Raw genomic sequence first — 22119 nt, forward strand, 5'->3', positions numbered from 1 at the left:
TTAAATAGCCTTTACGCGTTCGGGGTCTATTACGACGCCGCTAGACGTTACGATAAACCCTAAAAACTCCGCGTAGGTCGTATAGAAGGTATATTTTAATATCTTAATATATAAGCTCTAGTCCCGGAGGCGCTAGAGCACCTATAGAACGTATTAGACGTAATCTTCCTCGTTTTAAGAGTAGATTAAGATATTATCTAAATATACGACGTAGATAGTATCTACGAGGCTTTCGAGAGCTTTATTAATATAGCTCTAGAACGTAGCCGGCGCGTTAGCTAGGCCGAAGGGTATAACGAGATACTTAAATAGGCCGTATCTTATCTTAAAGACTATCTTCTACTCGTCGCCCTTACGAATACGGAGTCTATAATAGGCGTTACGTAAGTCTAGCTTCGTAAAGATCTTCGCGTAAGATATACGATTTAATAATTCGCTAATAAGGGGAAGCGGGTATCGATTCTTAATCGTAACCCGATTTAGCCCCCGGTAATCGATATATAATCGCATAGTCCCGTTAGGCTTAGGGACGAAGAGGATTAGTACGCTAGTAAAAGACTTACTAGGCCGAATCCAGCCCTTCTTAAGAGCCTTATCGAGGTATTCTCGTAGAATCTATAGCTCTCTTAGCGAGAGGTTATAGATAGGTATCTAGGGCGGCGACTTACCGTTCTCTAGGTCGATTATATAGTCGTATTCGGAGTTCTAGGCCAGCTTACCGGCTAGTTCGTTTAATACGATATCCGTAAAGTCTTAGTATTAACTTAGAAGTTCTTCTTATAGCGCGGTAACCGTTACGGCTATAAGAATAGAATTACCCTACGCTTCCGATACGAAGTATATATATTACGTATACGCGGCGCTAGTGCGTCGCGGATAGTACGTAGAGTTATAATCTCCGCCTTTCTACGTTAGTAGGAGCTAGTCCTAACTAGAGACCTTATCTTCTAGATTTATTTAGTAGACGGAATCGTCTAAGGCTAGTTAACTAGCGAATTATACCGTAGAGATAAGCTCGATACGGTCTTAGTATAAATTACTCTATTTAAGAGTGTTCGTACTAAAGCGGGCGATAAGGTCGGCCGCTTTTAGCTAGTCTAGGCCGAGGATTAGATCGTAACCCTCGAAGGACGCGCTCTAAAATAGGCGCGGTCCGATAGTTCGCTTAGCGCCTATCCCGTCTTTAGCCCGGAGAGTAAGTTTATAGAAGTTCTATATAGTTATAGAATAACTATCTAAGAATCGTACGCGGAGCGTACGCTTAACGTACGAGAAGAGTACGCGATAGATACTTACTAAATCTTATCTAATAAGGTTTATATTACTTCCTAAATCTAAGAGGGCCTTTAAGGCTACTAGCCCTTCCGGCGACTTTAGAAGGACGTTTATAATAATCCGTCCGGTTAAGCCTCGGTCGACTAGTCCTAGAGATAGGCGGCTTAGGGCCGCTACTAGAACTATTCTTTTTCTAAGGTCTTATCGTCCTTCGAGCTATCGGCTCTAGAAGAGGGTTAGTTACTAGCCGGGTTCTTATTAAACCGGCGGAAGCCCGAGTTACGCTTCGTATACGAAGCGCCTACGCCTTATCTACGAGTCGACTTCTAGAAGTCTTCTTAGCGAGGCGGCTTATATCGGCTCGAATTCCTCGACCGACCTCGCCTACTATCGGTAGAGTAGGCCGGACGCGGGCGTTTATAGCCTACGCCCTAGCGCTATTATTTCTTCGTCTACGCTATCTTAACTAAGCCGAGCGTCTACTTAAGGCTAATAATTAAGTCGTAGAGTTTCTTAACCCCCCGGATAGTCTTTATCGTAGGGTATTTAAGGAGTTCTTTACGATAGATCTCTAGGAGGTTCGTAAAGAAGAGGTCGATAAGAAGGTTCTTATCGGCTACCGCGTATAGAAGCTATTTATATAGGCTTTCTATACGGGCGCGGTACTTCTAATACGACGTACTAGACTTTATTAGAGAGCGGTAGAATATAACCGTATTCTCGTACCGCCGTAAGGTAGGGTTTCTTACTTAATCTTAAACGATTACTTTAAACTCCTCGAAGAGAAGCTCTCTTCGGGTTATAGATTTATCTAGGCGTTAGTAGACGTACTAGGCGATTACTTCGTACTTCGCGAGGCCCTAGAGGGCCTAGCGGGTTCGCTTCTCGGTATCCTAGTCTTATAGATTAAGTATATTAAACTTATTATTTAACTCGTTAATCTACTTATCGAAATAGTACTAGATCGCGGTTTATAGTTCGAAAACGTTCTTTTCTCGCTAGATCGCCTTCCGCGCTTTAAAGTCGAGATATATACGAGAAGTATACGTTTCGAATACGCTTAGCTAAGAGAGTATATTAATACGTTTCTATAGACCCTTAATTAAAGCGTTTAATTCGATAATTTAAGCTAAGGAGGTCGGGATTACTATAGAGAGCCTATAAATCTTAGTCTTTAGATTCGTAATAACGTCTTCGGGCGTAATCGTTATAAAGGGGGGTTCTTCTATAGCGGTAGGTATCGGGGGTATCTTATCGGCGTTATCGTTTAATTCGCTAGGAGTCGGATAGTCTAATCTAGTTAAGGGATCTTATACGACCGTAGCGTTTTCGGTACGCGACGCATACGCGTTACGTACGAAAAGAGGGGTCCGCTTAGAAGGCATTCTAAACCGGCTATTTAAAGAGAAGGATTCGAATATAAGATATAAGGCACGAATAGAGAGCTTAAGATAGATATAAGAAGAGGGCTTATAATTAATAGACGAATTCTTAAGGAATTCGGCCTTCGCCCGTAGGCCGAAGGGCTTTTATATATAGCTAAGCGAGAGTTACGTAACTAGTACGTAACTTCTATAGGTCTCGTATACGAAGCGTATACGAGACGCGGCTATAGATTCTTATATATATATAGATAGACGTACTAGTAGATATACTAATAAATCGCGCTAGTTTATAAGATAGACCTCGTATATAAAGCGTATATAAGGCGCGGCTATAGATTTTTATATAATATAGTAGATAGCGAATAGTAAATAGCGAATAGTAAGAAGCTTTCTTATTAGCGGCGTTATAGTATATTAAGAAGTATATATACTATATCGCTTTTCTACTATCTATAAATCGCCGCCGCCGTCTACTCCGTCTACGTATCTACTATCTTCTTTTATTTTTAGCTATAGCGGCTATACTTCTAGAGAGTAATAGCGGCGGCGGCGGCGGTAGTAGTAGTATTATAATATTAGCGGGTATAATTTAGACGCCGGTATTTACGGTAACGAAGGCGTTATAGATAGATCGACCTATTTTTATCTATAGATATAGATTATACGGCGGGTGCGAAGAGCTAGAATATCTATAGATAGAGATTTAGAATTAGATATACGTAGTTCCGTTATCTTAAAGAGAAAGTAGAAAAGGTAATAGACCTTAAAGAGACTGATTTAGTAACCGGGAAGAAGGAGGATCTTTTACTACCTAGGTACTATAAGTTACGGGTCGGCCCGATGGCTTATCTAAAAGCCGATTACTTACCTACTACCCCACCTTGGCTAACTCTCTATCTCACCCGACCATTACATCCCTACATTCTCCTACCCGCCCACTATACTATACTCCACAATGCCTAATCTCTCCGCTTTTATCACCCACCATGATACCTTCAACGCTCTCCTGGGTTCTGAGCCCAAGCTCGAGCTTCTCCTAGAGGACAGCAGCTACCCTTTTGCCCACGAGGCCGGCGTCTTCATCCCATTAATGAACAGCCTGTTCATAACAAGCAACCGCATTGCAGACCCTACTGGCCAACAGCGCGTCCAGATATCGAAAATCACCATCGACGACGCCTCTGGTCGAGTGTATCGCGAAGACCTCCCCGAGCCCACCATCCCCATGGCCAACGGCGGCGTCAACTACAAAGACGGCATCCTATTCTGCAGCCAAGGCTCGCCCACCCAGCCGGCCGCCCTCTACGAAATGTCCCTCTCCCAGCCCTACACCTTCACCCCCGTCCTCGACTCCTTCCACGGCCGCGCCTTCAACTCGCTCAACGACGTCGTCGTCCACAGCGACGGCAGCATCTGGTTCACCGACCCCATCTACGGCTACGAGCAGGGCTACCGCCCGCGCCCGCAGCTCCCCAACCAAGTCTACCGTTACGACCCGCATACATCCAGTATCCGCGCCGTCGCCGACGGCTTCGGCCGCCCCAACGGCATCTGCTTCTCGCCCGACGAGCGCATCGTGTACGTCACCGACACGGACCGCGTGCACGGCGACGGCACCACCGACGACACGCGCCCGTCGACCATGTAAGCAATAACATCCCGCCTCCACCTACCACTCACCCAATGACATATTCGACGGTTGTTGGTTGCTAACAACGAGAGCCGCCCACCAGCTACGCCTTCGACATCGCCCACCACTCCGGCCAGCCGTTCCTGACCAACCGCCGCCTCTTCGCCTTCGCCGACGCCGCCGTCCCCGACGGCATCAAGGTCGACTTGGACGGCAACGTCTACAGCGGCTGCGGCGATGGCGTCAATGTCTGGTCGCCCGGTGGCGTCTTGCTGGGCCGCGTCAGGGTCGACGGCGGCGTCGCGAACTTCTGCTTCGGCCGCCAAGGCGAGCTGTTCTTGTTGAACGAGCACAGGTTGTGGAGGGCGAGGCTGGCGCCGACGGTGAGGGGTGCGCTGTTGGGGCTCTGATGGGGGAGGCGGTGTGGGTCGTACGTTGCTTGGCTGCGGAGGATGCGAAGGGGGTTCGATGCGAGTTCTGTTGTCTGTTCCCTGGTGGGTGGACGTGCGGTTGGTGAGTAGGGGAGAGAGGCCGAAAACGGAGGAGGAGTGATGGTCTGGATATTGTTGTTTGAACTATGGAACGGTGTCCGAACCTTGGGTACGATGTCGAGGCCTACTTTCCCGCATACATGTTCATGTTGGGCATCGGCATGAGCAGATCTGGGAATCTCACTTCAACTTCTTCCGACATATGACAAGGACAGGCAGGACAGGCCCAGACCATTCGGCCGATGATATGCCCGTCCTTTACAATGACGCCTACTCCATCCTTGAGCGGAAGCTCGTAGCTTAAACCGGGGATGCGGTAGGCCGCAGCGCCCAAGACTTCGGATGGAGGTTTCGTCAGGGCTGCACGGTATAGAAAGTGTTTGTGACAGACGGGGCAGGCGGCGGCAAAGACGCTGCACCAATGGCCGTGGATCGTTCTTCCGCGTGCCGACACAAACGCCATCGGAGTCTCGCCCTTTAACCTGGCGCCTCTCCAGAGAGAAGAGTCCGAAAGGCCCATGGCGCGGGTGATGGATGAGCACCTATCTTCCATCTATCGAGGGCTTCTCCATTCCGTCTCGCTGTCGTACCACTCAACCAGTGTTTTCTGTAGGCGTTCACGTCCACCCCGGTGAGCTAAGCGTTCTAGTATTTCCTGCGTATCCTGGTCGCATATTCCCGTTCCCGCCGTAGCGACGAAAACGTCCAAGTCGGGACCGGAACAACCCAGAGCTGCTTGGGTGGCGTGGACGAGCCACGAAGGGACCGTCATTGACATGGAGAGTCTTCTGCAAGCAGTTACAGTCCCGAACTTCTCGGCTTTGAGAACAAGATCACCCCGTGGCTGTACTCGAAGGCCGTCTGCAACTGACGGCGTCGATGACTGCGCCCCCAGCCCCCACACGTTGACGTCGTGGTAAGCGTTGAACTTGTAGTCGTTCGGATTGCGTGGTGTCATCAGAAGCGGGCTGTAGTCTCCCGAGTCCATGCAAGCTCGGGCAATCTGCGCACATGCCTCCCTGTCGTCGTCGTGCAGTCGGGCCTCCTCCAAGTCTATTGATAGAAGCGCGAGGATGGCGTAGAAGAAGTCGTGTGGCTGGGAGCATTGCCGTGTGCTCAGGAGGGAGAAGGCATGGGCGAAGACGGTGGATTTGGGGGCCCGAATATCCTGCAACGGTCCGAGCATCCAGGGCAAAAGATTCATGCCCGCACGTGCGCCTATGAGCCGCTCTATTTCGTAGACGCTGCCTCGGCGCTCTACCTCTTCGTCTCAGATAGCGTTCATCTCGCTGAAGAACAGGTCTCCCCCGCCGTCTGCCATGTGGTAATCTTCCAGAAGGACGTGCACTTTGGTACTTCGAATGAACTCCGTGGCTGTCCAGACTCCAAGGTAGCCAACAATCAAAGACAAGCAAAGATAAGGCTCGATCTTTACTTGTTTGGTAGGTAGAGGGTCAGCATCTTTGCCTCTTTGCAAAGATCTTCGACTGTTTGGTTGGCGTGATCACGGGCCACTATCGTGAGAATTTTCTTAGTATTTTACCCTGATTTGGTATAATTGACCCCCTCCCCCTCTCCTCCGACCCCCCTTTGAGACAGGAAGGAGGAAGGAGGACGGGTAGGTAGAAGAGAGGGAGGATAGAAGAAAGGGAAGAGGGGGGGGGGGGGGGGGGGGGGTGGTCATCTATGCCGAATCTGGGCAACTGTACCGAATCTGGGCAAAACACTAAAAAGAAATCTCACGATAGTGGCCCGTGATCACGCTAACCAAATAGTTAAAGATCTTTGCAAAGATAACAGCCCTCCATCTTTGCTTGCTTGTTGGGTTGAAACAAGCAAAGATAAACAAAGATGTTTGATTGTTGGCCACCTTGGTCTAGACCCTACGGAACCAGCGGGCATTGCATACACCGGTTACGCCCATGATTCGATCATCGGCAGTCTCGCTGCGCAATCGTCCAACTGCGACACGAGGGACGTCGTCGAGATGGACTAAGGTGAAATCGGCGAGCTTGAAGATATCAGGTATCGCGGCCAAGATTTTGCGTTTGTCGATCCTGTAGTCATGCCACGACTCGCGCCCACTCCCGAGTTGTTCCGATACACTGTCGTAGATGCGCAAGGGCAATGTGTATGCCAAGACTTGTGCGCGTTCCGATGGCGTTACGGTTCGTCCTTCTTTTTGCGCAATTGCAAGGCCCGAGTCCCAAACATGCGATACTGCAATGTATTTGGCATCGACCGCACACTTCAGATGTCTATCGTAGAGTACTCTCCTCGACGCAATCATGGCATCCAACCTGATCAGAGGATTTCGCCAAACAGGAGGTTTCACGGAGCGAACCGGCTCAGTTGAGCTGTTTCTCAATCGCGAGGTAAGTTTTCAAGCAAACTGCCCATTGCAGTATACCAATATTCAAGCAGATCCAGCCCAATGAGACCAGAGGGAAACCGGGATTACTCGAACGGCTCGGCACACGACTACTGGTGTTCAACATTGCTTCCTTGCCCTACTCCTGGTCTCGTGCCGTAATGAACCTGGATGTGACTGGTGCTCAAGGAGTGTTGCAAGGATATGTTGGGACCTGGGATCCCCTCTTCTGGACCGGTAGGTGCCCGTCCAGTCTGGGCCCTGGACCGGGCCGAGCACGCCGATAGCGCCGACTCCAACGACTCCGAACGCCGAGAACGCTTCGGTATATAATCAAGTCGAAAAAGCCGTACGAGGGAAGGTGGGAAGCTCTAGATCGCCAGGGCTTCATCGTTCAGTCATTCTTATCTCACTCGTCATTACCATCAGCACCGATTTTTCCTCCTCTCGGAAGGAGAACAAGAAGGAGACGGGAAAGGATCTGCAGCAAAGATGGCCAGGCCATTCCGAGTCATTGTGGTGGGTGGCGGCGTGGGCGGACTGGTGGCCTCGCATGTGCTGCAGAAGGCGGGCATCGATCATGTCGTGCTGGAAAGCAAGGCGGAAGCGGCGCCGGCCGAGGGCGCAAGCATTGCCATTTACCCGCACGGCAGCCGCATCCTCGAGCAGATTGGCGTGCTGGACGCCGCCCGCAAGCTGTGCGTGCCCATGGACCAGGCCATCATGCGATGGCCTGACGGCTCGCGCCTCTCGTCGGTCCCCTTCTTCGACCACGTCAGGGACAAGTAAGTCATGGGAAATCAACGGACAGGAAGGCGAGCAGTTGCTGACGGTGCGGGGATTCAGCCATGGATACGATATCCTGCTGTTCGAGCGGCGGGACTATTTGGGTATGCTGTACGACACGCTGCACGACCAGTCGCGCATTCGATTCGGCGCGAGGGTGGTCGGCGTGGAGGAGACGTCGGCAGGAGTGAAAGCCCAGCTCGCCGACGGCTCGTCCGAGGCCGGTGACATGGTGATTGGCTGCGACGGCGTCCACAGCTTCGTCCGGGAAGCCATGTGGGCCAGGGCCAACGAGAGGGTGCCGGGGATTATCAGCGCGGCAGAGAAGCGGAGTAAGGGTCCCTATCCCGAGCAAGATAACGGGCGGAATATTCGTGCTGACGGATCGACAGGCATGCAGGTGTCGTGGAACTGCCTCATCGGCGTGGCGCCGCAGATTCCAGGGGCAGGGCTGCGTGACATGACGGTGGTGCACGGAGACAGGCACTCGTTGCTGGTGCTGGGGCAGCCGAAGAAGCTCTTCTTCTTCGTCTTCTTCAAGCTGGAGCGGGCGTTCCACTGGCCCAACTGGCCGCGCTGGAGCGAGGCCGATGCGGCGGCGGCGGCGGCCAAGGTGGCCGAGGTGCCCATCTCGGAAAGCGTGCTGTTTGGCGAAGTGTGGAAGAAGCGGCTCCGGGGCCAGCTGGTGTCGATTGAAGAGGGCGTGTTGCAGCACTGGCACTGGGGCCGCACGGTGCTGGCGGGAGACGCGGTGCACAAGGTCACGCCCAACATCGCTCTCGGGGGCAATCTGGCCATGGAGAGCGTGGCGGTCCTGGCGAACCTGGTCGTGCAAGCGGTGCGGACGGCGCCCGGGGGAAAGCCTGGCATGGCCGAGATCGAGGCCTTGTTCGGCGAGTATCAGCGGGCGAGGGTGGCGCGGGCACAAGGCGTGTGCGACGTCTCGCGGCTCGTAACGAGACTCCAGGCATGGGACGGGTGGATGCTCAGGGCGATGGCGTGCTACCTGGGGCCGCTGCAGCGGGAGCAGGCGCTGGCGGAGCAGTTGGCTCCCGTCATCAGGGCGGGGCCGCGACTGGACTTTGTTCCGTGGACGGGCAGGACCTCGCACGCCGTGGCCTGGGCGGACGAGAGGGCGGACGAGAGCGAGCCGGCGGCCAGCCAGTGGGGCACGCGGGCTCGGATGCTGGCGTGGTTGATGGTTGGGGCAACGGTTGTGATGCTGCTAGCAGCGGCAAGCCCGACGGCGACGGGGATGGCTGCGGCGTAGATAGCGTAGCAGGAATGGAGCGCAGGGATTGCATCCTTTGTGACGACGATGAAGCAGACGGGCGGCAGCGGGAGGCGGGACCTGGCGGGGCCTGGCGGGAGGCGGGAGGCGGCGAGCTGGCGGCCGTAGGATGCGGGAGGATGCGGAGGATGCGTGCGGCGGGCCTGGCTCGCAGGATCGTGCATATGTCAGGCATGTCAGGCTGGACTGGCGATCGCGTAGAATAATGGCGTGCCCGGCCGCTCCCCACGCGGCTAGCGTCGAGGCGACGGCGTGGAGAAGAGGCTGCGGTAACGGTGATAGGCAGGCACGGCTGGGCGGGTGGGCGGGTGGCACCTGCCTATATTATTACAACCACCGCACGCGCCATCGCAACCCGCCACCTACCTGAGCCAGCAACCTGACCATGAGCAGCGCCTCGCGCCACATTGCCTGCAAGCTCTGCCGCGACCGCAAGGTGCGCTGTGACGGCGGCCAGCCGCGCTGCCAGCGCTGCCTGCGCTCCGGCGACGAGTGCGTCTACGCGCTGCCGGCCAAGCAGCAGCGCCGCAACGGCGACCTGCAGCAGACGGTCGAGCTGCTCGAGGAGCGCCTGAGCCAGGCCGAAGCCGCCCTCTCCAGCACCAGCACCCGCCACTCGTCCGCCTCGGGCTCCGCCTCAGGTGCCTCCGTCTCGGACACGCCGGGGCGCAGCCTGCCGCCCGCGACGACGCCCGCCCTCACCCTCGACCTCGACTCCCTGCCCACCGCGCCCGTGCTCGACGACTTCGACTTCAACCTGCTGGACGCCAGCGCCGCCCTGCTGTCGCCGCCGCCCGCCCCCGAGCTGCTGGGCGACGAGCCGTGGGAAAGCGTGCAAACCGACCTGTGCGTTGCGCCGCTGCAGGCTGCCCAGACTGCCGCGCTGCCCCCCGCTGGCCCCCGCCGACCCCCGCTGACCTGCTCCCAGCAACAACATCTACTTCCGCCTCGTGGACCCTTCGTTTCCGCTCGTCGAGCGCGCCGACTGCCCCGCCACCCCGGCCGACCCGCTCGCGCCCCAGGAGGCCTGCGCGCTGCAGCTGGCCCTCTTCGCCCACGCCGCCCTGCGGTGCCGCTCATACAGCCATCTGGCCGATGGCTGCTACGAGAGCGCCCGCCGCACCCTCGAGCGCGTCGAGATTGAGACGCCCACCCAGTCCACCAACGTCACCGCCCTGCAGGCCTACGTGCTCGTTGCGCTCTTCGAGTTCCGCAAGGGCTTCTTCACCAGGGCCGTTGCCAGTGCCAACCGCGCCGTGTGGATCTCGCGCCTGCTCCGCCTGCATCGCCTGGACGCGCCCGGCGCCGCCCCGCTGCCGCTGCACGAAGCCGAGCGGTGCCGGCGAGCCTTCTGGGCCGCCTTTATGCTCGACATGTTCGTCCGCATCGACGCCGATGCCTCGCCGCGCATGGCACTGGACGAGAGAGAGGTCAGTGCGCCCGCCAGCCCATGCGTCGCGGCAGCTAACACGCCCAGATCTCGACCCTGCTGCCGGCATGTCTGCCCGGTGAGCCAATCACGCTCGGCGACGCCTGCGCCATGCCCAACAGTGGCAAGCTGGATCCCCACCAGGGCCTGGTCCTCTCCATGGCCATCGCCGGCAAGGCCATCTCGCTTGCCCATCATCTGAGCCGTGAGAAGGCGCCGGGCTTCCCGCGCTGCGACTTCTGGATCAGGCACGACCAGCTCAACGACACCGTAGACAACGCCCGGAGGTACGGCCTGGCCCATTTCCACGCCTCGAGCGCGGGTCTGGATCCCATTACCTTGAGCACCCAGGCCCTGCTGTACGCCTCGGAGTTGACCCTCTGCGAGGCGGCCAGGTGCAAGTCGCGAGCCATGTCGGTCGGCGCCAGCTTCCGGTCTGCCAAGCGCCAGCGTTGGATGCCCGCCATGCTCGGATTCATCGACGTCGTCGTTCAGCTGAACCACGTCGATGCGAACAAAGTAAGCCCCTCGTGCCCACTGCCCAGTGGCCGACACTCTCCTCACCGCTAACGCTTCCCTGCAGCTGCATCCCTTCACTCCATGGGCTGTGTACGTAGCCATGCAGTCATGCATTCGCCAGCTCCACCAAAGCGAGGCGTCGCCACCCGATGGCCTGACTTCGACCGACTCGTCCCCCACCCCCGACTTTTCGCAGCTGCTCGACTGGATCCACCTTCTCTCCTCTACCATGTCAGAGCTGCAGAAGTCCACTGCATTTGCCGGCGCTTTTGATGTTGATGTCCGCAAGGAGATAGAGTCTGGGGACGATTTCATCCACAGCCGCGTTGTAGGCTTGGCCAATTTTCCTGTTGTCGCGAGGAGATACGGAGTATAGGGAAAGCGAGTTCAGAGAAAGGTAAACTGATATTAGACTATTTCCAAGTGCAGGAGTTGGGGCGTGTTCTCTCCCACTGGTTGCGTCTACCATAGAACCAGTAGTACATTTGACATCGACCTCTGGTGCGCATCCATCCTTACAACCTGATTTCCTACACGAGCATTGATCACGGCCAGATTCGGCAGAACCAACGAGTTAGCCCACCACAACCGTCCCCTTGGGGACTTTCGCAGCCTGAAGGCGTCAGCTCGGTTGCCAGGAAACGAAGTGGGGGATGCTTACTCCAAGTGTCAAGGAGCATAGAAAGCTCAAGCAAGCCACGGCCACGGCTGGAAGGTAGGTGTTGTCGAGAGCCTTGACAATGGCAGCCGTGACACGCGAGCCCGTGTCGGGATCCAGAGAGGCGAACAGATTGCTGCTGCTGCCGGCCAGCAGGTCGCGGGCGTCGTCCAGCAGCTCGGCGGGAACGAGCGGGGCGATGAAGTTGTAGCCGAGATTCTGGTAGATGATGCCGGCGACGGAGACGAAGAAGACCAGGCCCATGCCCTGCGCCACGCTCAATGCCCCGACGGCATCGAGGGCCTCGTCTGCCTTGACCACGGCGGGAGCAGCGCCGAACGAGCTCATCAGGTAGCAGCCGCCACCGATGCCGACGATGACGCTGTATCCGTACACTCGGCTTGCCGAGGACTCCGTGTCCAGGGTGTCTGCAGTCGTCAGCCATTCCGCTCCTCTAGAGTTGTGACTGTCCACTCACATAACAGCACTGATCCAATCAAGCCGAGGGCCGAGCCGCCGATGAACCACGGACTGATGTATCCCGCCTTGCTCATCAGATAGCCGCTTCCCAGGGAGAAGACGACGACCATGAAGACGAAAGGCAGAAGGCGGACAGCAGCCTCCAGCGACGCCTCGCCGCGGGCGAATTGGAAGAACAGCGGGATGTAGTAGATGGGTATCTTCAACAACATGCGTCAGCACCAGCAGATTGGATGAGGAACAGACTTACGTATGTCACGCCGGCTCCGGAAAAGGCGCAGACCTGGAGCACGATGAAGCGCCAGTTGCCCAGCAGCTGCGTGGGATACAGGCGGTATTCACGTGCGACCAGGGGATGCCACCACTGGGTGAGGGCGAAGGCGGGTAGCAGCAAGCCGGTGAAGACCCACAGCGCAATCTCGTCGGCCGAGTCCCAGGCATAGTGGGTGCCGCCGAAGTTGATGGCCATGATGAAGGAAATGCACCAGCCGCAGAAGACGAGGCAGCCCAGCCAGTCGAACCGCCGGGCGCGCTCGCGCCAGACCAGCCCAGCCCCCAGGTCGATGGACGGCAGGGTGAGCAGCATCGCCGGCGCACTGACGGCGAAGATGACCAGGTTGATGTAGAACCCCCAGCGCCAGGTGGCGCTGCTGTCGGCAAACGCGCCGCCAACCTGGGGCCCCTGAATGTCAGCGGAATGCCCGTTTTCGTTCTGGTCCGGGGCCGACGTACAATGGGACCCAAAACGGTTCCCAAGCCCCAAACGGGCGAGATAAGCGAGACGTAGATGGGGCGCTCGTTGGGGGTGGTGGTGACGTTGAAGTAGGTGATGCCGCCGACGTACATGCCCGCGCCGCCGATGCCCGCGATGGCGCGCCCAACGACCATGGCGTTCATGGTCGGGGCGGCCCCGGCCAGGGCGCTGCCGGCCTCGAAGACGACGACGTGGGCAATGTAGAGCCACTTGAGATTCAGGAGCCCGTACGCCTTGGTCCAGGGGAGCTGCAGGGCCGCCGCCGGCAACACGAAGGCAGCGCCGAGCCACGGCAGCTTGTCGATCTCTCCCAGGTCCTGCACGATGTTGGCCTGGACATTGGCAACCTGTGACGGCGAGTCAGCGTGTGCGTGTGTGAGATGGTGGGCCGGACGCGACTCCGCGAGGTTTACGCACCACGGTCGTATCGAGCGCGAATAGAAACACAGAGCTGAGCACGCTGGCGACCGAGATGGCCCAGCGCCAGCCAGTAACCGGCCGCGTCTTGGGGCTGGCCTCGGGCTCGGGCGATGTCGCCAGTTCTTTCTCCGTCTGGTCAGACATTGTTGGGGATGCGTGAGTGGGGGTTATCGTCGAGACAGCGGCGCTTCGTTGCCCCAAAAGCAGAGGGCAAGGCGAGAATCATACAAGGATTAAATCCTTCGGCATGGGAGAGTGTTTTGTGGATATATAAATCAGAGCTTTTGCTTCGGGCTGACAAATGGGCCCCCCGAGGTGCAGCATCCCTGTCTCGGCCCGAGCTCACCGAGCTCCCCATTATGTAGGTAGAGCACCTGTCGGTCCATGACGAGCTGCTTGCCAATCTCATCATGCTGTCGCCTTTGCTTCTTGCTGCCTTCGGACAGGCTGGCATCGCCGGGGCCCTGTCTTCCAACCGCTTCGGCGTGCCCGGCGTGAACCGCACCTTCGACTACGTGGTGCGCCTTCGCCGCTCCCCCCTCCGCTTGCTCCCTGGCGAACTCACTCTGCTCTCGTAGATAGTCGGCGGCGGAACGGCGGGAGCGACTGTCGCAGCCCGCCTTGCTGCAGACCCTCGGCGTTTTTCCGTCGCTCTGGTCGAAGCCGGCAGCTTCTGGGACAACGGCAACCTCACCGACGTGCCTGGCTACAACGGCTGGTCCACACACGTCGACCAGGAGCGTCCGTCATTGAACGAATGGGACTTTGAGACGACGCCGCAGCCGGTGGGTGTCTCGCGCCGGCCGAGTCCTCGCTGACGGTTTGCCAGGGTTACAATGGCAGGACGATGCACTACTCGCAGGGCCGCACTCTCGGCGGCACGTAGGTCGCCCCCTTGCCCCAGTGCACTTGACAAATTGTTGTTGACCGCCATAGCTCGGCCATCAACACGCTTGGTTACCACCGGTACGATGACATTGCCCCCTCCCCCATTGCCGCCCAAGCCGCCGAATAACAACGCTTTCCGCCTCCAGCCCGTCGGCCGGGTCGCTGCAGATGTGGGCAGACGCGGTTGGCGATCAGAGCTGGACCTGGGACAAGGTGCTGCCCTTCTACCAGAAGTGCTGCACCCTATCCGGCCCGGACCTCGACCGGCTCGGGCCCGACGGCGCCGCCGCGATCCCCGACGAGTCGCGCGCCTTCGCGCCGGCGGGCTCGGGCGGCGGCGGTCCTCTGAACGTCTCGTACGGCGGCTACCGGGGCGAGTACGCGGCCGCCGTGGCCGCGGGCCTGGACCGCCTGGGCCTGAAGCGGCTCCCGGGCCTCAACACGGGCGAGCTGCTGGGCCACGCGCCCATCACCGTCACGGTGGACCCGCGGACCATGACCAGGGTGTCGTCGGCGGCTTTTCTGCACGCCGTCGATGCAGATGCGCGGCTCACCATATACCACTCCACCCTGGCCGAGAAGGTCGTGTTCGATGCCGACAAGCGCGCCAGCGGCGTCGAGGTCAAGGTGACGGGCCAGCGAGACTATCGCTTCACCTTGTCAGCGTCGAGAGAAGTCGTCGTGTCGGGCGGGGTGTTCAAGTCGCCGCAGCTGCTGATGCTGTCGGGAGTCGGCCCCGCCGACGTCCTGACCAAGTTTGACATACCCAAAGTCTCCGTGTTGGAGGGGGTTGGTCAGAACTTGTGGGTACGTCGAGTCTCGAGCCCCCGTCCGTATTTATAGTTTGACACGCGGGGAATATACATACAGGATCAACCGTACTTTCGCCTCTCGTATCAGGTGAACGTCACGACCATGACACAGCTCGAGCGGCCAGAGTACTTCAACGCCGTCTCAGAAGAGTATCTGTCCACCCGCACCGGCCCTCTGACCTCCATCAAGGCCGGCGAGACAATCGGTACGCGAGAGAGGCTCTCTTCCTTCCTCCCTCCAACCCACCCATGCTGACCACCGTACGAACAAACCTCCAGGATGGGAAAAGATCCCCGAGCCCTACCGCTCGCGCCTCAGCCCCTCGACCCGCGCCCACCTATCCACCTTCGCGCCCGACTTCCCCGAGACCGAGCTCCTCCCCTTCAACGCCGGCGAGCACCCCGCCATCGACAACAACGACGACGACGACGACGACGACGACCGTCTCTCGTCCAACAACTGGATCACCCTCGCCGTGGGCATTCTAACGCCCAAGTCGCGCGGCAACGTCACGCTGACGACGCCGACGACGGTCGCCGTCAACCCCAACTGGCTCTCGGCGCCCGAGGACGAGGAGCAGGCGGTGCAGGCGGTGCTGCGCGCGCGCGAGTGGGCCGCGAGCCTCCCCGACGGCGTCGTCGTCGCCGAGTACGCGCCCGGCCCGGGCGTCGCGAGCGATCGGCCGGACGACGTCGCGCGCTGGCTGCGCGAGGCGGGCGCGTTGGTGTTCCATGGGAGCTCGACTTGTATGTTTGTTTCTTTCTTTGTTTGTTTGTCTGCTCTTGTTCTTGTGGTGGTGGTGGCGTTGCTCCTTTCACCTAGGCTTTCTCTTCTCCCTCTTTCGGCAAATGGTGCGTTTCGATGACTTACACGTGCGTGTGTGTATTTGCAAGGTGCGATGGGCAAGCCCGACGACCCGATGGCCGTGCTAGACTCGGCCGCCCGAGTCTACGGCGTGCGTGGGCTGCGCGTCGTGGATGCGAGCGCGTTGCCCTTCTTGGTGCCGGGGCATCCGATGGCTACTGTTTGTATGTTCTGCCTTTTCATTTTTCCATCGTTTTTCTGTTCCTGCTTACACACCAAACCTTCCGATCTGCTGACTGGCGCTTCCCTTTTTGTTCCGACGTAGACATGGTTGCCGAAAAGATAGCTGCTGCGATTTTGAGCGATGCCGAGCACGAGGTAGGGCAGGATGCACCTATTTCAGGTCGTACAGAATTGTAGAGAGAGAGATGTTGTTGCTTAAGGGAGTAAGATGTGTGGGGAATGGAGTATATCCTAGGAATGGTTTGACCTTGTGGAGAACCGTGGAAGCACAAGTAGTTTATTGAGTCGGACGCTGTACGAATACGTAAGAGTGAAGATGTAGAAGATGAAAACAGATTGTTATCTCTGTCCTCGTCAACAGAGAAAAAGCCACGAGTTCATCTGCAGTCTTGAACGGGGCAAGGCCTCTCCGTTTGCTTGCATGTATCTGGTGACATCGAAGGCCGCTTGGCGAATATACTGGTGGGGGGCAAGAGAGAAGAAGCAATCATACGATAGCGGCTTCAGCTTCTTAGTGTCTTGGGTTGACATGGGGGACAGTAAACAATGAAGTCAACTTGCGACGACGAGTACACATCGGACTGGTTACCGCAAGTTTGTCCAGTGCTGAAGTGCACATTATTTACCGAGGTGATTGTCACTATTTGTCGGTTGTCAAGTTCGGAATTCGCAGCATATTCACTGTCTTGGGACATGATGTTACATTCTTCGGTCAATCGTGAGTCGGTATTCTACAATACTGTCCTCTGATGGTCAAATCCGCACTAATCCATGACTTCCGGCGCCACCACCTTTGAAATCCTCGTCTCGACCGTCAACGACTTGTCTTCGCCGACAATGATGCGACCGCTGGTAGCGAAGGCCAGGTTCTCCAGCACCTTGAGCTTGGGGTCACCGGCGAGAAAGCTGGCGTGGCCGACGGCGAGGCCGAAAGGCACTGTCACCATGTCCGGGCTGCCCCCGAAGATCTTCCACACGTCGTCAGTCATGCGGATCACGGCGTTGTATGACAGGTGCAGTGGAGAGTCGTCGTCGACGGTGCGAGCCACGGCCCGGACGTTGACGCGGCCGTGGGCTCGGTCCGGGTCGAATGTCAGCCAGTCGGCGCCGAAGGTGAAGTTGGCCTTGAAGGCGGGCTCGAAGCCGGGCACGCTCTCGATGGTGCCGGCCGGGGTTTCCTGTCATATGGTCAGCGGCTGAATGAATGAGCTGGTCGGGCGCCGGATGCAAACGTACGATATGGACCATATTGGAGCCAGTGGACAACGTGCCTAAGAGGGAAATATTAGCCAAGAGGCATAGAACAAAAGACAAGGATATTGGCGCGCACCAAACGGGTTCGCCGTGCCAGCCTTCAGCTTGACAATAATGGCAGGCTCAGTCTGCGGGAAGCCAGCGCCGGTGAATGCCATTGCTTGGAAAGCTGTTCTTCAAAGCAAAGTCTGCAGATAGGATGTGTTTCGACCGTGGATAAATGCTTATATCACATCATGTTGGATGACAAATGGTTCACTGTAGGTAGCGGCTCGGTCCGGGCCGCCGACCGTCGGCCACTTGTCGGATTCGGACCGCACCCATGCATGTCCCTCGGTGCTCCGGACCGAGACGGACAAGGCACAGACTTTAATTACTCTCCAGCTGCAGAGGATCTCTTCTCCACCACCAATCCTCAGAACCATGGATCAAGGAAAGCCCATTGTCGTGGATGCCGCCACCACCGTCGCCGCTCGGCGGCCGGGCCGCTTCGAGACAATCTACACTCGGCTCGGGTTTCAACGCGCCTACAACTTCCCGCTTTGTGAGCACCAAGAAACATGCTTGACAGTTGCTGCTATTGACTTGAATCGTGACAGTCATTGTCTTCGCGGGCGCCATGGTCGGGTTCAGTCTGTCCCGGCTGTATTTCTACGACTTCGACGGCATATTCGCAAAAGAGTCCGCTCCGGGCGCCATGTCTGACTACCACGAAGGCAAGTATAGGGTTGGAATGCTACTACACCTGGCAGCCTGTCTGCCCTCGGGCCTACTCCTAGTGCTACAGTTCGTGCCAGGAATCCGCCACCGCTGGCTTCTGCTTCACCGCATCAACGGCTATGTCGTCTTATTCCTAGTAATCATCTCGAATGCCGGGGCATGCATCGTCCTCGGGCGGCGTGAGAGTGGGACCCGCGTAGCTACGCAATCGGCCGAGGCTACCATGGTTATTATGACGACCGTTAGCATGTCGGCGGCGTACTGGAACATTAAGCGCCTACAAATCGACCAGCACCGAGCGTGGATGCTACGTACCTTCTTCTACTACGGCGTTATTATTACGAACCGTATTATCGATAGCATCGCCGCCGTCGTTATCTCGGCTTACGGCGGCTACTATACCGTCTGGTCGTGCCGCATGATGGAGTACACGTACGCTGAAGCTGGCTTGCGCACGCTCCAGCAGGACTACCCGGGCTGTTTTTCCTCTTCTTCTCCCTCCGGCGGCCCTGCCAAATTCGATGGCCGCGCTCATGTGGTCGTCGAGGCGATTCACGATGTCAATCAACCGCCGAACCTCGGTGCCTCCTTGACTATCCCCTTCGGCACCAGCGTAAGTCGCAGCACTCCCCACTTCCAAAACACCTCCACCCCAACCCACCTCATCCCCTCCTCTCCTCCAACTCCTCCACCAACCCCTCCGCTCACCTCCTCCTCTCCTGCCCACACCGCCCCTCCATCCTCCGCACAGCACCATCTCATGGGAGAATTTTTACTGACGTGGACGAACACCTAGCTTTGGATGGCAATCGTACTGCACGTCATCGGCGTCGAGTTGTATTTGAGCCTCACGCCGCGAGAGGCGACAAGGCTGCGTCAAGTGAGTTATGAGAAACAGTGTGAAGCGGGGCATTCAAACCCGGGATACAGCGGATGGACTGTCAATCGCTGGGGTGATGCGGAGGAGTGGAAGCCCAGTAGCAAGTAGACCAGGGAGCACCAATAGCATACACTCCTTTACCACCTTACGTGTACAGTTGGCTTTGTTGTTGACAGATTGTTTTCGGTCGAGTTTCGTCTCTCCCGACAGGATCGAGAGGAGCCATCAGGAGATATCCAACTGCGTACCCCAAAAAACTGAAATTTCAATGCTCCCCTGCAGGCACCATCGACGATCTTTGCATACGGAATGTCGCTCAATATTATCGCGGGCAGATCAAGGTTTGGTTATCCTCATCAATAAAACAATAGCGAAATCGCAAATACAAGGGTTGTCAATGTCTTTCGTACCAATTTCCGACAACGAACTATTTTTTTGGGGGGTAATACCGTTTCGTACCGCGTATAAAGCAGGCCCTATGCTTCTGTTTTTAATTCATCGGGTAAAGATCTCTTGTACAAGAGCGTAGTGCTGAAGTCCGAGGAATCACGTGATGTAAGACGGGAGGAATGAGGATGAGAATTGCTTATTGAACTAACTGAAGGGAAGCTGAAGATATATATACGGTCTGTAGTGAAGCTTGAACCCGTGATACGACATCATGGAGTATAAGGTACGAAATACTTCAACACGTAGCTGGACTTTAACCCACTCTCAACTGGAGATTGCCCCCGTCCTCAGTAGGAGAGCAACCAAACACCAGACCAACCGTTCACCGCCATCATCAAAACTTCATGATCAACCACAACGGCACCACGCCGCACCTGTCCTCGTCTACCGGCCTTGATCCGCCCTTCCTTTCCTTGGACCGGTAGCAACCGAGCGCCCCGTCCGCTTCTTTTGTTCCTTCACCGTCTTCCAGGCCAACTCGTCCGCCGCCCACTGCAAGCCCAGCACCACGGCCGCCGGCCCCACCAGCACAGCGCCCAACAGCGCCGCGCCCCCAGTCACCAGCCAAGCGCGGCCGTCACGGCGCACCGCTGCTCGTCCTTTCTTGATCTCACCAACATCATCCACTGCCGCCGCCTTGACGTCCATCTTCGGCTGCGCAATCCCGACGCTCTCATGAGGGTGTCTGATCCGCTCGGACTCTTCCTCCTCTTCCCGCCCCACGCCCCAGCTACCCAGCAACCCGTCGACGGCCAGGAACAGCACGACGGCGTACCCAACGGCCTGGTCCCACAGCATGAAGCCGCGCACGCCCTCGCCGATGGTGGCGGTGGTCGCGGCTGACGACGGCGCTGCCGCCAGTGCCACCGGCGGCACGAACACGCGGCCGGGTCGCAGCGCGGCGGCGTAGCCCGGCGCAAAGGCCATGGGGAACAGCGCGGCGGCGGCCGTCAGCGCGACGGTGGCGACGTGGGCGGCGGCGGCGACGAGCATGGTGGCGGCGTAGACGGCGCGGGAGGAGGATGGGAAAGAAGAAGAAGAAGAAGAAGAAGAAGAAGAAGAGGGGGAGAGGAGGAGGAGCGCGGGGAGCTGGACGAGCCGCTGCACCAACAGGATCCAGACGGGGAAGACGTTCCAGGCGGCGATGGCGTGCTGTTTGAAGCCGTGGCCGCGGAGGGCCATGAGCAGGGCGGGGAGGACGTAGCCGAGGAGGCAGGCGAGGGGGAGAGAGCGGATGGCGCGTGTGGTGGAGGCGGCGTTGAGACGAGGGGTGGTGGTGGCGGCGGCGGCGGCGGTGGAGAGGTGGAGAAAGGCGTAGAGCGGCCCGGCGGTGCCTATGGCCAGAGCCTGGAAGAGGAGGGTCCAGAGCGTGGGGCTGTGTTTTTGAGCGTCAGCACAAAGTGCAATTTTGCACGGGAGAAGGTGACGACTTACTTGAGTTTCGATCTTCCGTGTAGGCTCCCCAGGTGCATGTTAACCACCAGCCCCAGATGCTGAGCAGCAAAATAGAGCCCAACGGCGGAAGTGGTAGGGTGGGAGCCGTCAGCTGCTTGCCAGAAAAAGAGGACGAGGACGGCGAGTAAGCGGTCCAGTGGCCAGATGCCCGTCATGTTCTTGATGAGGGGCTCTCTATCGGTGCCGGGAAGGAGGAAGGGCTGTTTGTCGCTAAAGACAGCGGTGAGAATGTATCCGAGGGTGCCATCTTGGAAACACCGGCCCCAGGTTCCGTAGGTTCCAATAACACCCAACGCGACGAGGAAGATGTTGCGCGTCGAGAGTGCCATGTTCTATACAGAATCTCTTTACTGCGCCTGCGGACGTGTATGCAAGCAGTCAACGTATAAAAGCACGCCACTGTATCCTTAAAAGTGTCAGAAGCCCAAGTCTGGGCCAAAGCCTGCGTCCTCAAGCGTCGGCGAGGCTTTGGCTGGGCACCGGGCCGCTGGCTCGGACATCTCGGGCCGAGCCCGTCAATAGCGGCCCGTAAACGCTTCGTCTGCCCCGCGACGCTCATGGCGGGCCAAGCGAGCGCGAGCGCCGTGGCGGGGTAAATTCCCGCCGCGGCGAGGAAAGTGCCGAGATACGACACGCCCGGCCGGGCGACGGGGTCCGTGTTGGCGAGGAGGACGGCGTAGCCGGCGGCGGCGCAGGCGGCGGCGGCGAGGATGAAGGGGGCTGCTATGAATGCGCCACTCCCATAGCTAGTGTGGATGTGGAGGGCGGACAGCAGCCTCTCGGCCACCGAGCAAAAGGATACGCCAGTTCAGTCTACCTATCGGTCGACTGGCTGTCCACCAGCGCTTATATCACCAGTTGGTGCCACTGCTGCCTGAGGCCGCGCCGATTGCACGGCGACTGCGGAGCTGTCGAAGACGTGGTGAAACCGCCGCAGCTCGTGGGGATGCCGCTCAGCTCGCGAGAAGGACGGATGAGAGAGTGAGTGGGCGGGGTGGACGACGTGGAATGTAGTCGGGCTCAGTCCAGCGGGTTTCCTTGCTGGGCGTAGCCATACTGCACCACCATAATACTTTAACTATTTATAACATAAATAAAAAATATCGACTACGCGAAGAAGTTA

At 57.5% G+C, this 22119-nt stretch overlaps 8 protein-coding genes across 8 annotated transcripts; 5 read left to right on the top strand and 3 right to left on the bottom strand.

Annotated features, from left to right (window-relative positions):
• Nucleotides 1-3615: 3615 nt before the first annotated feature.
• On the top strand, nucleotides 3616-4700 carry BKCO1_530001 (gluconolactonase; the record flags this gene model as incomplete). Its single annotated transcript, XM_020277114.1, has 2 exons — nucleotides 3616-4304; nucleotides 4394-4700. The coding sequence occupies 2 exons, from the start codon at nucleotides 3616-3618 to the stop codon at nucleotides 4698-4700; spliced, it is 996 nt and encodes a 331-aa protein (XP_020127268.1).
• A 2944-nt stretch (nucleotides 4701-7644) lies between these two features.
• BKCO1_530002 (fad binding domain-containing protein) lies at nucleotides 7645-9208 on the top strand (the record flags this gene model as incomplete). The annotated part of the gene is made up of 3 exons (XM_020277125.1): nucleotides 7645-7937; nucleotides 7999-8270; nucleotides 8331-9208. The coding sequence occupies 3 exons, from the start codon at nucleotides 7645-7647 to the stop codon at nucleotides 9206-9208; spliced, it is 1443 nt and encodes a 480-aa protein (XP_020127266.1).
• Nucleotides 9209-9614: 406 nt separating this feature from the next.
• On the top strand, nucleotides 9615-11553 carry BKCO1_530003 (transcriptional regulatory protein; the record flags this gene model as incomplete). The annotated part of the gene is made up of 4 exons (XM_020277136.1): nucleotides 9615-10075; nucleotides 10158-10659; nucleotides 10707-11177; nucleotides 11242-11553. 4 exons carry the CDS (start codon nucleotides 9615-9617, stop codon nucleotides 11551-11553), a joined length of 1746 nt encoding a protein of 581 aa, XP_020127267.1.
• Nucleotides 11554-11751: 198 nt separating this feature from the next.
• BKCO1_530004 (mfs drug efflux transporter) lies at nucleotides 11752-13633 on the bottom strand (the record flags this gene model as incomplete). Its single annotated transcript, XM_020277147.1, has 6 exons — nucleotides 11752-11790; nucleotides 11839-12263; nucleotides 12314-12515; nucleotides 12566-12988; nucleotides 13048-13416; nucleotides 13487-13633. 6 exons carry the CDS (start codon nucleotides 13631-13633, stop codon nucleotides 11752-11754), a joined length of 1605 nt encoding a protein of 534 aa, XP_020127308.1.
• A 266-nt stretch (nucleotides 13634-13899) lies between these two features.
• On the top strand, nucleotides 13900-16414 carry BKCO1_530005 (choline dehydrogenase; the record flags this gene model as incomplete). The annotated part of the gene is made up of 9 exons (XM_020277158.1): nucleotides 13900-14007; nucleotides 14068-14274; nucleotides 14319-14371; nucleotides 14426-14455; nucleotides 14524-15184; nucleotides 15248-15395; nucleotides 15469-15936; nucleotides 16084-16218; nucleotides 16320-16414. The coding sequence occupies 9 exons, from the start codon at nucleotides 13900-13902 to the stop codon at nucleotides 16412-16414; spliced, it is 1905 nt and encodes a 634-aa protein (XP_020127309.1).
• A 587-nt stretch (nucleotides 16415-17001) lies between these two features.
• On the bottom strand, nucleotides 17002-17649 carry BKCO1_530006 (outer membrane beta-barrel; the record flags this gene model as incomplete). The annotated part of the gene is made up of 3 exons (XM_020277169.1): nucleotides 17002-17415; nucleotides 17474-17508; nucleotides 17568-17649. 3 exons carry the CDS (start codon nucleotides 17647-17649, stop codon nucleotides 17002-17004), a joined length of 531 nt encoding a protein of 176 aa, XP_020127269.1.
• A 265-nt stretch (nucleotides 17650-17914) lies between these two features.
• Nucleotides 17915-19007, top strand: BKCO1_530007 (microtubule associated protein; the record flags this gene model as incomplete). The annotated part of the gene is made up of 2 exons (XM_020277180.1): nucleotides 17915-18035; nucleotides 18091-19007. 2 exons carry the CDS (start codon nucleotides 17915-17917, stop codon nucleotides 19005-19007), a joined length of 1038 nt encoding a protein of 345 aa, XP_020127270.1.
• A 918-nt stretch (nucleotides 19008-19925) lies between these two features.
• On the bottom strand, nucleotides 19926-21325 carry BKCO1_530008 (flavin-containing monooxygenase 1; the record flags this gene model as incomplete). Its single annotated transcript, XM_020277191.1, has 2 exons — nucleotides 19926-20916; nucleotides 20976-21325. The coding sequence occupies 2 exons, from the start codon at nucleotides 21323-21325 to the stop codon at nucleotides 19926-19928; spliced, it is 1341 nt and encodes a 446-aa protein (XP_020127287.1).
• Nucleotides 21326-22119: the final 794 nt, after the last annotated feature.

The sequence above is a fragment of the Diplodia corticola genome (genome assembly GCF_001883845.1).
Source record: "Diplodia corticola strain CBS 112549 chromosome Unknown scaffold53, whole genome shotgun sequence".
In the NCBI taxonomy this organism is placed as follows: Eukaryota; Fungi; Ascomycota; class Dothideomycetes; order Botryosphaeriales; family Botryosphaeriaceae; genus Diplodia; species Diplodia corticola.